The 19008-nt window shown below is 38.4% G+C and overlaps 2 protein-coding genes across 6 annotated transcripts in view; both read right to left on the reverse strand.

Moving 5' to 3' along the window:
* c7h5orf63 (chromosome 7 C5orf63 homolog) overlaps window positions 1-19008 on the reverse strand; it is a 389765-nt gene that overhangs the window by 236066 nt on the left and 134691 nt on the right. The gene's annotated exons all lie outside the window — the stretch shown is intronic.
* LOC114654597 (E3 ubiquitin-protein ligase MARCHF3) overlaps window positions 12549-19008 on the reverse strand; it is a 120620-nt gene continuing 114160 nt past the window's right edge. For all 4 annotated transcript variants that reach the window (XM_028805225.2, XM_028805222.2, XM_028805224.2 and 1 more), the window contains 2 exons: window positions 18103-18559; window positions 12549-18009 (listed from right to left, as the gene is read on the reverse strand). In XM_028805225.2, the coding sequence (XP_028661058.1) occupies window positions 18401-18559 (159 nt within the window). In that variant the 3' untranslated portion in view covers window positions 12549-18009; window positions 18103-18400. The remainder of the gene's footprint in view (window positions 18010-18102; window positions 18560-19008) is intronic.

Here is a 19008-nt window from a genome sequence, read left to right on the forward strand (position 1 = left end):
CTTGAGTGAAAATCTGATGATGTTGTAGGTCATATTTATGCAGAAATATAGAAAATTCTAAAGGGTTCACAAACTTTCAAGCACAACTGTAGCTTATGACACAATAAATGTGATTACTGAATTTCAGTCTCCATGTATCCTGTGAGAATCCACATTTGTTTTAAAAAAAAAAAAAACATGCTGTCAATGTTGAAATTATTTTCTACATTGATCATTGATCATATACAGCTTTTAGCAGTTTTTAAAACATTTTGTCATTCACATAGTATAAGTCAGAAATATATTTGTCTTCCAATGATGCTAAATGTGGTACAGTGGTCTCCAAACATTCCTTGATATCTTATTTTTCAAGAAGCGTATGGTAATCCAACTCAAATACCCACTTGAGGTGAAAATTGTATTTCAAATATTTAAAAAATCGAACAAGTATACCAATTAGTCTTATTTCAAGGTTTTTCTTTAAAGAGAGATCATTTTAAACATATTCATACAGATTTCTTCTTTAAAATTTTCCTTTGCCCACCTTTATACTGTCAAGAACTCAAAGGTATGACTCCAAAGATATAACTGTGTTGACCAACATGTGAATATAATTTTCTTCTACTATACTGTAGTTTGTTTTAAGCTGTAAGACTTAGCAAAACAAAATAATAAAACTTGTCACTTGTAAAGGCAAGCATGAAAACTACTTTAAAAGTCTGCATATACAGTCTAGTAAAACACAAAAATTAATCCTGAAATGATATATCCGTATGTGCCCTTGTGACTCATTACTTAAAATATTTGCAATTCATTTTCCTCAATAAATAAATGACCAAGTATATTTTTTGTCACATTTGTTTAACTGGTTTCTCTTTATCTACTTTTAGGACTTGAGTGATAATCTGATGATGTTTTAGGTCATATTTATGCAGAAATCTAGACAATTCTAAAGGGTTCACAAACTTTCAAGCACAACTGTGTATATTATGTGTATATATAATATATATACACACACACACACACATATATATGTAATGTAAGGTTTCTGAACTCTTTTGGGACCTCTATAGAAAAGAATCACCCCCCCTTGAAATATTCTCATCTTTTTTGCTTTACAGTCTTAAATGAAAACGCACAAACCAATATTTTTTCCAGCTTTACTTACTCAATGCAATCTATCACATCCAAGTGAAAGATATCACAGCTACAGTTCAGAAGAATTAAAAAAAAATCAAAAACAAGAAATACTGAGATGAATAAAGGATCACCCCCTCCTAAACTCAATCAGGTGTAAGTACCCACCATTTCCACTGTAGACCATGGCTTCTGGCTTCCACCTGTGATCGATTGTAATCCGTGCGATTAGTGAAGCATACAAACAGCTGTTCCTGGAGTATTCCCTTGCTTGGTAGTGCAACTGACAGCAAACAGCTGACTATGGGTGGCAGACATAAGGCAGGAGATGGATACACAAAAAATCTCGAAGGCTTTATCAATCCCAAGGAGCACAGTAAAGTCCATAATAAAGAAGTGGCAAGTGTTTGGTACTATTAGAACCCTCCCTGGATCCGGCCGTCCCTCCAAACTGGATGGAAAAGCAAGGAGGAAACTGGTAAGAGATGTTATTAATCTCAGTATGTGTTGTTTTTGATTTTTTATAATTTTTATGAACTGTTGCTGTGATATCTTTCACTTGGATGTTAGAGGTTGCATTGAGTAAGTAAAACTGGGAAGAAATATGTTTTGTATGTGTGTTCATTTAATTCTGAAGGGGGTGATTGTTTTCTATACCCACTGTATATAATGTATGTGTGTGTATATGTACACAGGGTGAGTCAACAATTTATTCACAAAATATACTTAATATGTGCAAGATGATTTACAGGAATGTCTCGACCTGTTCGCCATCATGTTCAATACACAAAAAACAACGAGCAACAGTACCATTTAAAGCCCAGACAGACATTTCGCAGGGAATAGATGATACCACAGTCCGCATTCTGTCCTTCAGGTCATTGAAACACACGCGCTCATTCACCATACCCCATAACCAGAAAACACTGGGTGTCAAATTAGGGGAGTGTGGAGGCCATAGTAATGGTCCACCATGACCTATCCATCGCCCTGGAAAGGTGTGGTCGAGATAAAAATAATCCATTACTGTTAACATACAGGGTGAGTCAAAATTATATAATATACAGTGATCCCTCGCTATATCGCGCTTCGTCTTTCGCGGCTTCACTCCATCGCGGATTTTAAATGTAAGCATATGTGAATATATATCGCGGATTTTTCACTGCTTCGCGGATGTCTGCGGTCTACAGTACGTGTGCTTCCTCAGTTGATTTGCCCATTTGAATTGAAACAAGGGACGCATTTGAATTCAAACAAGGGACGCTATTGGCGGATGGCTGAGAAGCTACCCAATCAGAGCACGCGGTTAAGTTCCTGTGTGCTGCTGATTGGCTCAGCGACGGAGTGCTGCATTAACCAGGAAGTCTAATCTCACTCATTCAGCATTAACGTGCCTAAGCGCCAACAGAAGATGCAAATGATTGCAGAAAAGGTAAAAGTTTTGGATATGTTGATGGAAGGAAACAGCTACACCACTGCAGGACACCATTACAGCATAAATGAGTCCACGATTCTTTTTATTTAAAAAGGAGGAAAAGCATTTAAGATCTACGGCCGCAGTGTCCTTTAACCAGGGCGCAAAACGAGTTGCAAGTGGACGTGATAAGGCAGTAGTCTGGATGGAATCTGCTTTAGGGATTTGGATTGAAAAGTGCTGGAAGAAGAAGAACGGCGGTGCTACACAGTCACCTGAAGAGGCTCCTTTAGAAGAGGTGTAACACTCTCCTTTGTTGTGCAGTAAAATTAAACTCATCGTTATCGGACAAGTCGTCGTGTCATTGTTGGTGAGTAACCATAATTAATTATCTACGTACAGTACTTATTACATGTACATAGTTTAGTGTCACTGTACCCACATTTTACTGTATACAATTTTTCTTGCATTGTACGTATTTATTGCTGGTGGCCTGTCTGTCGTAATGGCTGTAACATATGTGATATCGGAGACGCTCGATATCTTTAAAATAATATTTAGGTTTTACTGTATGTAAACTGTGTTTACATACATAATTTCAACAAATCTTACCTAATATCTAAGAGAATACAAAGGGTTTATGCTGTATAATTGTGCGTGAAATGTTTATAATAGTGTGGGAGAGTTTATAAGGGCTTAAAATATATAAAAAGAACCATATAAACATATGGTTTCTACTTCACGGATTTTCTTATTTCGCGGGTGGCTCTGGAACGCAACCCCCGCGATGGAGGAGGGATTACTGTATATATATATATTGGGACACTCCTCCAAATCAGTGAATTGAGGTGTAGAAAATCAAGCACCTAGGCATGCAGACTGCTTTGTTTCTATGAACATTTGTGAAAGAATGGGTTGCTCTCGGGAGCTCAGTGAATTCAAGTGTGGTACCGTGATAGGATGCCACCTGTGCAATAAGTCCATTCATGAAATTTCCTCACTATGGTAAACTGTTAGTGATATTATAACAAAGTGGAAGCAATTGGGAACAACAGCAACTCAGCCACGAAGTTGTAGGCCACATAAAATCACAGAGCGGGAACAGCGCATGCTGAGGAGCACAGTGTGCAGAAGTATCCAACTTTCTGCAGAGTCAATTGCTACGGACCTCCAAACTTCGTGTGGCCCCCAGATTAGCTCAAGAACAGTGCATAGAGAGAGCTTCATGGAATGGGTTTCCATGGCTGAGCAGCTGCATCCAAGCCTTACATCACCAAGTGCAATGCAAAGCGTCGGATGCAGAGGTGTTAAGCACACCCCCACTGGACTCTACAGCAGTGAAGACATGTTCTCTGAAGTGACAAATCACGCTTTTCTGACTGGAAATCTGATGGACGAGTCTGGGTTTGGTGGTTTCCAGGACAATGGTACTTGCCTGACTGCATTGTGCCAAGTGTAAAGTTTGCTGGAGCAGGGATTATGGTGTGGGGTTGTTTTTCAGGGGTTGGGCTTGGCCCCTTGGTTCCAGTGTAAGGAACTCTTAATCCTTCAGCATATAAAGCCATTTTGGACAATTTCATGCTCCCAACTTTCCTGTTTCAACATGACTGCACTTTGGTGTGGGTGAACTTGCCTGGCCTGAACAGAGCCCTGACCTCAACCCAATAGAACAACTTTGGGATGAATTAGAGCGATGACTGCAGGCCAGGCCTTCTCGTCCAACATCAGTGCCTGACCTCAAAATGCTCTTCTGGAAGGATGGTCAAAAATTCCCATAAATACACTCCTACACCTTGTTGAAAGCCTTCTAAGAAGAGTTGAAGCTGTTATAGCTGCAAAGGGTGGGCCAACTCCAAATTAAAGCCTATGTATTAAGAATGGGATGTCATTAAAGTTCATGTGTGTGTAAAGGCAGGCGTCTCAATCAATACTTTTGGCAATTTATATTATATATATATATATATATATATATATATATATAAGTGGCGGGCCTTGAAGGCCTGCAAGGCCTTCTGTGCTGGCCTAAAAAAAATATCTGAATCACAAACTGATGTTAATTATATTTTGTCCATGAATACTTATTAAATAATTCCAAATAGTCTGTCCGCTTCCTTTAATAGCTTTTTCGATGGTTGTGCTGCTTCCAGACATGTATTTTCGTATTAAAGCATTTAACCAATCACATTTCAGCCATCATTTGTTGCCAGGCAGGGTCAAAGTCAAAGAAGTCTGCCCGGAGGCCTTCAGAATCCTTTCTGCAAGCCCTCTAACACAAAATAAATGTCGATTAAACTGTTGCTTCAACCAATCAGATTTTGAGTTGGTTTCACTAGGGCCCTCTAGCAGGCGTACGGCAACGTCACTGTGTTTAGACCCATTGATTGGATAGGATGGTGCGGATGGTGTAATAGAAAAATCTGAATGAGAGCATCAAGGGGCAGCTGTACACATTGGTATGTTTGGCGGTGACCATTCCCGTGTCCACTGCTTCTGTCGAGTGGACATTTTCAGCCCTAAAGCGAATTAAAACTTATGCCAGGAATACGACAGGGCAGGTTCGACTTTCAGCATTAGCTTCGATGGCGATAGAAAGGGACTTTGTGATGGAACTGAAGCGCACAGATAATCTGTACAACAGAGTAATTGAGCTGTTTTTGAGGAAAGAGAGGAAGATGGATTTTGTTTACAAATAATCCGAATTTTTGGTGAGTAAAATGTTGCGATATTCCTAAATAATATTGCAAATTTATGAGTTATTATTGATGTTTTTTGTGTGTGTCATGGCTGTAGCTGCAGCAGAAAGGAACTTGTTCACCCCTGGTTTGTCTATTCAATAAAGGCATTTATTGTGGCTACAGGAGTTATCTATCTGCGATGCAACGGCTCTTTATACTGTATTTCTGCATATTAAGATGGTTTTTATAACCATAAATTAGTTTTTGAGGGGCGGGTTGATTCAGACAGAGCACTACTGAAGGCCTAGGTGTGAAATGCACAGTCCGCCACTGGTATATATATACATGGGTGGATCAAAAGTAAGTATGAGGCTGACAGTTTGATCACTTGCGACGTCATACCTAGGTGCATCAATGCCATTGTGACATTCTTTTGTCACATAAAGTTAATAAAGCTATTGTAATAATCATAACCTCCTTGACTTTTTCCATGTAAATGTAATGTAAACCTACATTTGCCCGCCCCTATATATACAATGATATTTTAAGTTTTCATACAGTGTGATGCAAGTCCAAATTAGTCATGTTAATTGTTGCGGTGTTAGAGCACTGTTCACATGGATTGGCTCCCTTTTTGCTGTGTCATACCATACCATTTGTCCATCCATCCATTATCCAACCCGCTATATACTACCTACTTCACGGGGGTCTGCTAGAGCCTATCCCAGCCAACACAGGGCGCAAGGCAGGAAACAAACCCTGGGCAGGGTGCCAGCCCACTTCAGGGCACACATACACCCACACACTAGGGACAATTTAGGATCGCCAATGTACCTAACTTGCATGTCTTTGGACTGTGGGAGGAAACCCACACAGACACAGGGAGGACCCGGAGAATGAACCCAGGTCTCCTAACTGCGAGGCAGCAGCACTACCCACTGCGCCACCATGCCACAAATGGTTAGTTCGTAGATGAGAAAGAAGCTTAACATGATGAATGTGTACATAATTTCCAAACACATTTCTAAAAATATTATTTACATATGACTGGAATGCAGCTGGAATATTAACTAAACCAAAAGGCATTGCTTAATACTCCTAATGATCTCTTGTTACAGCAATTACCATTTGCCGCTCATCACACTTTGATTTTAATTAAGTTACAGGCAATTCAAAGATCAAGTTTCATAAAGTCAGTAGGGACAGTAAAATGGTTTACTGAAGCTGAAATGAGAGAAAGAAGAAGAGCCACAGGCTGTTATCAGTTTTTGTGGGCTGTCGGTATACTAGGAGTACAGATCTGTCAGCTTGCAGCCTAGTGTAGAAATCTGGTTTGGCAAAGTGTTTAGTGAATGGCTGCACGAGTGTCACAGATGAACAACAACCAGTCATCCACATCCCACACGGACTTGTGTGCTGTCAGGTAAACAGATACCGGACTGTGACACTATAAGTAACACTGAGGCCTCAAGTAAACGCTAGCTTCTTTCTGTATGTTTTTTTTTTTTTTTAACTATATTGCAGACACCTTTTGACTTCGCAGAAGCACACAGGTATTTGTCTTCCACAACAATTAATAGTAAAGGTGATTTATCAGCTATTTGCACTGCTTGGTACGGACGCAACTACTTACTCATTATGTACAACTGGAACAATTCTTTTGTACAAATGGAAATACTCATACAGAATGAGCAAACATAAATTAAAATTCCATAATTTGCAAAAAAAAAAAATCTAGAATTTGCTCTTTTGTACCAGCAGCCAAGTGCCGCTCTTCAGCTGCGAACTGGACAAGCTTAGGAGAAGTCCCTATGAATGGGGAAACTTGCAAGCTGTAACTACCACAAAACAAGCAACATCAGCTATTAAATAAAGCGAGGCAAAAATAGAAACAGTTTGGGTCACTTAACGTTTACTTTCAATTTAAGCTAAAAGTCAAAAACATCATAAGAGTAACATTATTTAATGTAAATAAAAAAGGTCAAAACAGTAACCACATAGGTAACTTAACATCTTTAATATATCACTGTAGTGCTTTGACACAGTTACTAATATAAAAATATATAATATTGTATGAATAGATGGCTGGTATAAGAGAACAATATTTTTTATTTGCAATATTTGTAATTATATTGTTGTTATACATGATGTGCAACTCTCTCAACGTATACAATTTGTTTGACGTCACCCATATGCATAGCTTAGCTAAATGCTATAAGAGAGCAGCCTTATGGCCAACAATATAAACAGAAAATGCCTTATTTAAGAATACAGGTAGCCTATGCTATTCTTTGTGTTTTGCTGCTGTCCTCCATTTACTTTGTCCATTTAGAAAGTGTACCAGGAATAGTAAAAAAAGAAAGGAGAGAAGCTTCTGAGCGCAGCAGTAGGCCTACAGGAGAGTCAAGGAGCTGTCTAATTAGAAGGGACCAAGGCTGGGGTTTACGAAGACTAGATTTCTGTTCAACTCTTTCAGGACTGATGTCGACTTTTGTCAAAAGGAGGCGTTGAAGATGTTAATCAACTGTAAGCTTTGACAAAACCAACCGTTAGGTTTTAGTTGGACTCTTGTTGCTAGAAGGAAAAGTTAGCTTCACTGGTTTGAGCGATATTTCTTGCACTTGCGTTAGTAGCAAGACACAAACAATGGCAAAAATGGCACAAATATCTGGCGAGAGATCAAAGTGAATGCGTAAAGCAATATACTCCGTGGATGACGTTTTGCCTATTATCTCTGAACTGGACTATGACTTGTCGGACTCCGATTTTGATATGAGTGATCAAAAAACGAATGTGAGGTTCCTGCTTCAGCTGATTGGTCCCCAGCTATTCATGGTGCTGAACAGGTTCATGTAGCTGACACGCCTATGGCAATGTTCACCAGTGATGACTGCCACTTAACAATGATATGAGGTAGAAACCAGATTGCAATAAACTGCGACCATGACCCACATGAAGACAGCCTGGCAGCAAGCCTGACGCACCTTCTTGGCAAACTGGCAGCCGCAGCATGCAGCAACAGACGTTTTATGTTGATTTCTGTGTGAAACCATTGCTTTTCAGAAATGATGTTTTTTGGAAAGAAAATTCAGCCCTCAAAGAGTTAAAAGAAGCCAGAAGTATGCTGGAAGAGAAGGACCTGCTAGCCTAAACAAGTTGCAGCACAACAAGTCTCCATTCTGCCATGACATTTGAAGATGGCATTTTCAATCCTTGTGTACTGAGATCATGTAAACTGATGAGAGCAATCCAAATACTACTGGGGAGATATTTGTTTGGGAGCACAATGTTCCCATTTTCCAAATTAATGAGAGTTACTATGCATATTCATCCTCACAGGTGGCGCAGTGGTAGTGCTGCTGACTCTTTGACTGACAGAGCGGCATGAGTTTGTCAGTTCATGGACTCAAGAATACGTCAAAAAGTGCATCAGAAAATGCTGAGTGATGTTGACTCCAATGTGTCTCATAGTTCTTCCAAAATGAATTGGTGGTGGACGACACTCTTCTCTGAAAAATCTCATATCATCTTAGGGTGCAGATGTTTGGTTCTCCCGAGATGTGGTGGGCACCAATAAGTTAAATCGAACGTCACATTAGACGATTTTTCTAGTGAGTTCCAGTCGTAGCCTTCATTGACATAATCTTAGGCAGTGGGCAGCACACTCCCATGAAGCAGATTAATTAATGTGACATACCCAATGGCTGAGACAACAAATCTGTGACCGGCTACAATAAAATCAAACAGATTTGATTTTCTTGTTTGTTGGAGGAGAAGGCAACCAAATGAACCAATGAATGCTCATTAGGAAGTGTAATGCATAGAATGTAGCGACAAGGAATAAGGAAGATGTGTGTTTCGATTTTTACAAACAGAAGAGAAACTCATCTGGCTGATGCCTTGTATTTTAAATACATTAGCAGAATGGAGAAAAAAATTAATGGGCATGTCATACCTTCCTGTGGATGGCTAAGCCCTTCAGTGTAATGTTTGCTGATTTACGGTCTATCCGTGGGGAAAAAACTCTTTATGAACAAATCCGTCAACATCGGAAAATGCAATCATCACTCTCTGTTGAAAATTTGCAATGGTGGCTTGGAGAAAAAAATAATCACCAAAAATATGCAATTATGCATTCGGTCTACTTAGGACAATGCCAGTCTGCAAACTGATTAACCAGATTGCAGTCATTTTACTAGCAGCATATTACATAACTACACCGTACTCTAATGCTATTGACCAATTCTGGGAATTTTAGGGTCTCCTACTTGTAATTTGGAGTTGTGTATAACTGGTAGAAGATTAGAATAGGGCATAAAATCATTTATTATTATGATTTAAAATCATTTTCAAATATTGCATGTAGCACTATTGAAAGAAACAGAAAGCAAACACAGAGGTTTTACACCCTAAAATTCTTCCATTATATTAGATGATGTAGATGTGTGCCTTCAGCCGGACTGGAATACCAGCAGCCTTGCTATTTGTCTTGCATCCATTACTCACAAGACCATCAAAACCGTACAGGAAAAAAGATTAAAATGAAGGAAATGAGTAGCGTTATTGAGAAAGTTCTCACACTATGCCATGGCTTTGTGAATACTACATGTGAGCAGAAACAGGCCAGCTACTTAAACAATGTAGGGTATTGTACATGAGAAGAAAGAATGATACATTTGAATACACAATGGGAGGTCTGGAAGTTGAAAGCACCCCTTATGAGAAGGATGTAGTATCCTAGTAGACTCACCATCTATAACTGTACAGAAGCCATTAAGAAGGCTAATAGAATGTCAGGTTATATAGCACGACATGTGGAATACAAGTCCAAGGAGGTGATGCTCAAGCTTTATAATGCACTGGTGAGGCCTTAACTAGAGTACTGTGGGCAGTTTTGGTCTCCAGGCTACAAAAAGTACATAGCAGCGCTAGAAAAAGTCCAGAGAAGAGTGACTACGCTGATTCCAGGACTGCAGGGGATGAATTATGAAGATTAAAAGAGCCGAGCATTTTCAGTTTAAGCAAAATGAGATTTAGAGGTGACATGATGGAAGTGTTTAAAATTATGAAGGGAACTGGTACAGTAGAGCCAGACTGTTACTTTTAAAATCACTTAAACTAGAACATGGGAACACAGTTGAAAACATACAAGGGTAAATTTCGCACAAACATTAGAAAGTTTTTCTTCATACAGAGAACCACAGACATTTGGAATAAATGACCAAGTAGTGTGGTAGAATGAAAGGCTTTAGGGACTGTCAGTTTCCAACTTGTACAAGGGTGGTCCCAAAATTAGGTGGCTAGGATTGGTGAGCTTTGTTGGGCTAAATGGCCTATTCTTGCTTAAACATTTCCAGTGTTCTAAAATTAATTAAGAAAGCACCACCAACAAGTGAAACCAAAGAGTGACAACATAAAGAAATGACACTGAATTCTGAAGGGGAGCGTTGTCTCTGATGAGGTCGGTGCTCCTGCTCACAGCCACAATCCGCCCTGAGATGGTGGTTTGGAGTTGCTGAATTCAATAGCAACCTGCTTTACAACTGTGCTAAAGGAGAACTCTGTCAGCCAGTTTGGGAGTTTGTTATGTGGTGTTGCTACAAAGTGCACAAATTAAAAACTAGAGGCCTTCTGGTTGGAAAGTAGCTCTGTCATTTTGTTAAACAATAGATGGGAGATTCAAGCCCACCCTACAGATGGGACAGCTTCTTAAGTGTGTCTGCAATGTCAGCCTGGCTCTCTAACAGATATATTTAATGCCCTTTGCCCATCTAATGAGCTCATGTAAAATGCCTTGCATGGAATTCACATTAAAACATGGTGTATGGACAAACCTAGAAATGTGCGCATGCACAAAACTGAGATGCATAAAACTATGAATAAGCAAAATTTTACGCACAATCCCTTTTATAAACTGTAATCAATGCACATGCACAAGCCTACAGCCCCGTCCCAACTCCTTCGAGAATTTCTCCTATTTGAATATGCAAATCAATAAAAATAGTCCCTTCTGTTCAGTGTTTTGTTAAAAGACAATGGCAAAAGCATGTATAAAAAAATGAATTTCAGTGAATGCGAAATGGAGGTCCTACTCAGTGAAGTGGAGGCAAGGAAAATCATAATAATTGGTGGCTTGAGCAGTGGTATTAACAACAATAGGAAATTGATGGAGTGGCACACACACAGTGCCTGAAATAAACAACAACATTTATATATATATATATATATATATATATATATATATATATATATATATAAAAAAAAAAAAAAGTAGTCAGATATCAGACGTGAAAAGGCAAGTCGCAGCCCACAGTCTAAGTCTCAATGCATTTGGAAGAGGTACTGGAATTCTGGGGCTAACACCGTTTGAGCAGTGAGCCGCTACAATTATCGATGCCACACTTTATCTCCCCACAACGTTAATGAGACACATTTTTGCATCACAGATAATTTTCACATTAATAGAGTGGAAATGCTTTCTATTTACATTAGTAAATTCATTCTCTGATGGCGCCTTTTTAGTAATGTGCATGCAGTCAATCACTCCAATTACATTGGGAAAACCGGACGTTGCTACAAATTGCGCTGTGATGTTTGCCTGTTCAACCACTGGGTAAGGAAATATGACAAAAGGATAATACTATCCCATACAGCTGGCATGGCGCGACTCAGTGATGACTGAGAAATACCTGATCGGTCAGACAGTTCATGTTGAAAAGCTCCTGTGCCTAAAAATCTGAGAGTGGATAGAATGTGCAAAGGATGAGGTACAGCACAATACCCCAGAGTTTGCCTTTGTAAAGCCAGCCCCAGATCAGCACACAGCTCCGAGGGGATAGCTTTTGGAAATCTAAATTGAGTTAGAAGCCAGTCATCATCATCAGGGAGCAAGAAATCAGTATGAGCACTATTCTGTCTGATGCCTCATATATTAAATACTCAAGCAGAAGAGAAAATAATTAAAGGGTAGTAATGGCTAATGAACTTGCAGAAGCTGGTAACCTTTTGTAAAGTGTCACTCCATCAGGCAATATGCTATTGGCTGTCAGTACACTGGAGGATCGGTGCTCGGTTGGTAAAAGTGGCATGGGCTGTGATTTTCAGTTGTCTAGACAGACATGGCGCAGTGATGGGATTAGGGACTGCGATCAGTAAATCTGACTTGCCCCACAACAAAATGTCACGTAATGTGATATCGGTTTTACCAAACTGACCTTATAGATTCCAGGCCTTGTGACATTAGTGTAATATTCTACTGTAAAAAGACCACACAGAATTGGGTAGATGGTGGCCACATAAGTTGCCACATAAGCTTCCAGACGAAAGCCTAACATCCTGTAACGGGATCACTTCTTTATTTATACATTCACAATGCACAATTAATTTCGCCAAAAAGCTGATGTTTATGGGATTTCACACGACAAATAATTTTTGGATGCTACATCATTAACAGGTGACTTGGAGAGAAAAATGAACAATGTTATTGAATATGGAATGTGGAGTCACCTCTTTGTGCTTGATCCATAAACATTTGTTAGATGGTATCCTCGATTATCAGCAGATAGGGAAGTACAAACTCTGAAAGGTAAGACCCCTCATCAACGAATGAGCAAATATCAGTGAGTCACTATGGATGAGATCATTTTACATTGCAGGATATCGGACAACAATATGTACTGTGTTTGACTGTACATAACACAAAGTGAAACGCGATAAGGAACATATAGAAAAAAAGCTCCACACATCTTTAAGAAAACAGCCTGTCTGGAAAGATGAAAGTAACAAGTGAGAAGCCTCGCTCCAGAGGACATTTATCCTGAGATCAGAGCTCAGACTAATGGTGTTAACAGGTTCCAAGTATTAAGTAATCGAGTTTAAAAAAAAGACAAAAAAAAAAAAAAAAACAATAACTAACCAACTAACGCCTTGAATGAAGAGATTAGCAACTTCTAAACATTAACACTTTTCTGGAAATTGGTTTGAAATATTAACATCTGAAATCTGATAGCCACCCCTCCAATGTGTATTGACATTTCTTGCATTTAATGAATAACATGGAAAAACAGTTACAAACTTTACAGATGGGAGTTCCAGGAGCAAGCCTGATGACTCCTATATTACCTACTGTATGTATTACATCAAGAATTTCCCATACTCTTATCCAACAGTAATATTTCATATACTTTATAATATGAAAATACTAGAACCTCTTTCAAATTGCAAAATGTGGTTGAACTTTTATATGAAGTTAACACACACAACCTCCATTATGAATTGTGTTATTAGTAGATGTTTTTTCCTCAAATCATTTTTTTTTGTTCATGTGACTTTACAATTTTGAAAATCCAATTTACAAGCTTGATTCTCATGTGTGTGTTTTTATTTAACATCTTTGTCTGAGAAAAATGTACATTTTTTTTTTTATTAAGTGCACCGTGCTAAATGTCATTGGGTAGTTCCAGTAAGGCCAGGTGTATCAGAGGCAGGTTCATATTGTTCTACTTTGGTGTGGATGGGAGGAGAAATGTGGTAGGGGTTATCCTGATGGTGGCACTGACAAAACGACAGGAGACAAAGCTGGAGGTGGCAGAGTTAAAGAAGTTAAGATTTACACTGGGTATGATAAGGATGGACAGCATTAGGAACAAGTACATTAGAGGGTCAGCTCAGGTTGGATGGTTTGGAGACAAAGCCTGAGAGGCAAGATTACACTGGTTTGGACATGTGCAGAGCAGAGATGCTGGGTATATTGGGAAAAGGATGCAGTTGCCAGGTAAGAGGAAAAGAGGAAGGCCCAAGAAGAGGCTTATGAATGTGGTGAGAAAGGACAGGAGTATATGGAAACAGATGATCCGCTGTGGCGACCCGTAATGGGAGAAGTCAAACGAAGAAGGTTTGGGGGGACTGGGGGTTTGGGAGGGGAGAGGATGTTTCCCATGAGGCACCATGACTTGCATTACAAAAACGTTCTTAGAAATTCCAGTATAGCATCATTAGTCTTTTGTCCAGGATTATGGATTTGAACTGTAAACAAGCATTGGTTTCATGTTCTTGTTTCTGATTCTCTAGTAATGTCTCATAGCTTTTCAGTTTTAACATTTCGGCTTCAGTTGAAATAAAATGCTCCTATTATTGACTCCTGACAATTCTTGTTTGGAATTAAAAATGATTAAGCCCTCTGGTTTTTGATAGCAATCCACAGTCTATTTACAAACTTGTTTGTTCTAGTTTCTGTCTCAAAAACCCTACACAACTCCTGGTCTGTTGCTAATACCATCTAGCAGTTGTCTCTCATATTGGTGGCCAGCTGTGTCCAGACGAGTGACTTTGAATGGTTGAATCTACCCTAACTACATGTCTTAGATCCACATGAGGCCATTCAAGGTCATGGGAGAGTCAAACGTTATACTGCCAGCACTAGAAGCAAGGCAAGAACCAGCCCTAGAGGCAGTACCAGTCCATCACAGGGCAAAATCTGGAAAGGCCAAGTTACTCTGATTTACAGAGGAATTTCCAAACACCTCACAGACAATGAGGTTGTGGACGACGTATCCATGAAGCACAAAATTGCTAACCACTGTTCTACCAATATATAAAGTTTAAAAAGGTTTTGTACAGTATAGCCATATTTGGCCAGAAATATGTGAATAAAGTGACAAATGTATTGAAAAGCAGCTGGTGTCGAATAGAATGTTATACATACTCCCAACCAAGAGGGTGCATTTGCAGACTAGACTCTTCCTGTCTTTTTACCTGTAGACAGCACTTGCGTCACTTCCTGTTTAAGCCTGGAAGCCCGGCCTTTTCCAATATGTAAAGACGAGACAACCAGAAAGTCGGCGTTCATTGAGAACCTGCCACTGCGAGAAACATAGCTCCTCTACAGGTGCAACTGACTGCTCGAAGGACCCTAACAGCCCATGCCTATTTATTTTTTTCCCCAATTATTGATTATTTTGATTTTACCATGCATTAAATGAGGATTGTTGTGGAGACTCCCCAAACCTTTATCTTGACCTCTTGTCTTGTTTTACACAAGTTAAAAGAATTCACTTTTCTGCCTCAGTTACAAGAGGTCCAAGACAGGTTGAAATTTAAGGAATCAACGCAGGCATCTTTTTTTTTATTGATACATGGGTGGTCCATTTGGTGTGGTATAAATAATATGTGCCTAGTCCCTTTCTCTCGCGTTAGCCTTTACCTGTTCAGACAGAACTGCCTGTTGGCATTGCAGGTCAAAACTAACCACTGTTATAGCCAAAGTGTTTTTCGCAATTGGCCTGCTTTGCCTAGTTGTGTGGGGGCCTTTGATTTCTTGATGACCTCATCGATTTATTAGTCATTAGTATTGCAGCCTTAAACTTTGTTCATGTGGCCTGAGTATGTGCTAAAAAGTCACTACCAAATTTTCTTTGTAACTTTTTCTTTCTAACCTTACCAACTGGACACATAGATATTGTCCTTTTATTAATGTGAATGCTTGGTTGAAAGCTTTCACATTAATAAACTAATAAATGTGTGGAAATAAAAATTAGTCTAAATAAGACAAAAATTAGTTAAATTTTAAAACACATAAAATATTAATCAACTATTAATCAATTTAACAAAGGAAATTCTTCCATTTTGGTTTTATGGAATATGTTATTATTAGTTAACATTTTGAACCCATATTTCAATGCCATTTTTCACAAAATTCAAGCCTTGATCACTTTCTTTACAAACACTGAGATTTTTTGTATAAAAGTGTTCTTAAGTAAAAAAAAAATGGATGTAACCATAATACAATACACAAGCTTTTATGCTTTCTAGTTCCATATTTGATTTCAAGTTGTGTTTTTACAGTTACAGTGTACACTTTTAGCTGGAATTGGATTTATTGAAAAATTAATCTAAATGTCAAGTGATGGGCACTTAAAATGAGAATAGAATTTGACATATGGAATGAGGGTCAGGGTTTCTAATGATGTTAAACACAAAACAGAATATGTTTGTGTGTATAGCAGGAAAATTGAAACCCCACTGTCAAATCACTTTACGTTTACACAAATTTAGCAGCATTCCAGAATTATTTAAGAAGAACAGTACTGATTTTGCCCATGAGAAATTCTTCTCAACTAATGTGGTGCTCAAATGGTGTTCCAGTAAATGAGCAATGAGAGGTTCAAATTTGACAACAGACAGGATAATGGAAAATGGGTAATGTCAGTGCGTGTGTTGTGCTTGAAAATAATTACGCAATGAGGAACTATCACTGTAAAAGAGACAACTGAATCACTCAGACACAGCCAGATGTTGACCTGCCATCTACGGCAATAAATATAGTCAAAAAAATATGCACCACATCACCCAGCTAAGTACTGGTATCATCATTCAAGAATACGTAAATATCTTTGGTGAAATCAACATGAAGAATGACTGATCTTGATCTTATGCCTCACTTCTTCAGCCACTGAATATGGAATATTTTCAAACCTTCAATGTTAAGTGATCTGAGCATGACAACTTGACTTTGGCATCTCTATTCTGCATAGTTCACACCTAATGAAGCTCTGAGGATCTATGATGGTTTTCTTATTCATCTACCCGTTCATGCATGCATTTTCTTAACCTGCTTATCCAGGGCAGGGTTTCAGGGCAGCTGCAGCCTATCTCAGCATTCATTCGGTGAAAGGCAGGAACCAAAAGTGAACGCACTCACACACACTAGGGCTAAATTAGCAGTGCTAACTCACCTAACCAGCATATCACTTTCAATCCAAAATTAAAATGGTATTACAATTTTAGAATATGCATTTCCACCTGTTCTTTCTCTTTGGGTTTCTTCCTTCACATGTTACACTAAGCCATCATTCATGGCTCAGCTAAGCCTCTGCCAGATATTGGTGAAGCATCACCTCTCTTTAGAAGCTACTTATGTTTCTACTCTTAAACATTTTTAAGCATGGACACCAGCCATGCTGGCATGTCATTTACATATGTACATCATATGCATAAGTGACGTATGATTTGCATATAATTGATATACACTTGTGTTTCACTTTCTTGTCCACTACACATTGTAATAGGTTTGTCAATGCTATTCACCTAATTTTTTCAAAATTAAATCAAGTCTTTAAGTTCCTGAAAGTTCAATTATTTACCACATGATGTTTGTTTCTGTGTTGTTTATAGTGTGCCAAATGATTTGTGTTGTAGTTTATCTTCCTAACTTGACCTGCAAGATACTATGTTAAAAGTGTGTTCTTTGATGGGTGCTGAATCAAATATATATATTGATCAACTGCAATATATCATACATGAACGGATGCACAGTGTTGATGGACAGTGCTCCTTGAGCCTATGTCCTGATGCAGTTTTTCACAAGTGGACACCTTTATCACTATTCTATGGAAACAATGAACTTTGTATAAAAACTGTTTCTTAATTAAAGAAAATGCATTTAACTACAAACAAGAATGCCACAGAACTTGTTCCTAAATAAAAATGCTCCATATAATATTTACAAAACAGAAAAAAGGTGGAAAAATGTCAATAAAATGTGCAAGCCTACCAGACTGAGCATCCCAAGCAGAGCCTGGAACATGTCTCACTGGCTTGAGTGTTAATTGCTGTGCTTAATTTCATAGCACTGGAAGTGTTGCATATTAAAGGCATAGTCAAGCCCACCCACCTTTTTTTAATGTCATTCTCAGATGTTTGAGTATTTCAGCTAAAACTTTTCTTCCAAAATGTGGCAGCAGTTTTGCATTGCATTGCTGTAGTGAGGAACAGAGATTTAATGAGAATTAACTTCCAGCATAAACACTAAATTAAATAGCTATATATATATATATATATATATATATATATATATATATATATATATATATATATATATATATATATTTACACACACACACACACACACAATATATATATATTTGAATTTTAGGCAGCAAAAACATTTACTATAAAGCACTGTTGAATTTGCATAAAAAGTCAGTTCAGGGACTGTAGATTTAAATCTTTTTGAGCTTCTATATGCCCATCTTCAAAGGCTCAATGATTTAATGAATATAATGGTATAAAAGTTCACAGTTCAGTTATGGCAGCAGTTTTGTATATAAAAATATTGTTCAAAAGTGAACAACAAATCTGCATAAATTATTATGCAAAGAGTCTTTGGAATTGATCCACTTTCGGTGAGTTTGTGTCATCAGACAATGGTCTCCTTGGAATTTCTTTTGATGGGGGGTAATCCAAGTAAGGACTGCTGTGTGCAAGGAGTACTAGTTGACTTTGGGATCAGGAGAACAACTCTCTGGTTGGTCCGACGCCATTCATTGTACAGTCTACAGTGGTACCTAAAGGAAACCTGAAAGGAGAGACAGGAGGTTTAAAATAATGGTAGACTTTGCAAGCAAACTCCTGAAATGGTAAATTGTAAAAAATTTTAAAACTGTTCAGACTAACAAGAAAGAAGCAAGTCAGATTAAAAGCTTCTTCATGTCCCAAACACAGAAATGTCATAATCTTTAGTGATTTAAAACACCTAAAGGCCATGTCACATTTATGTGACTTTTCCAGTGATTTTCAGTTGTAGCATTTATTTACATCATCTTTGCTATTTTCAGGCAGTCGTTGGCGGGCTCCTGTGAATCTAGTCATGTAATGTGACATGCCCAAGGACGCACTCCAACTAATTTGGAACTTGCTTGGATAAAATTTGATTTTGTCTTTAGCCATATGGGTGGGCATTGTGTGCATCCAACCAATGAATACTTATTTGGAAGTATAATGTGTTTAATGCAGAAACAAGAAATG

The sequence above is a fragment of the Erpetoichthys calabaricus genome, chromosome 7 (genome assembly GCF_900747795.2).
Source record: "Erpetoichthys calabaricus chromosome 7, fErpCal1.3, whole genome shotgun sequence".
In the NCBI taxonomy this organism is placed as follows: Eukaryota; Metazoa; Chordata; class Cladistia; order Polypteriformes; family Polypteridae; genus Erpetoichthys; species Erpetoichthys calabaricus.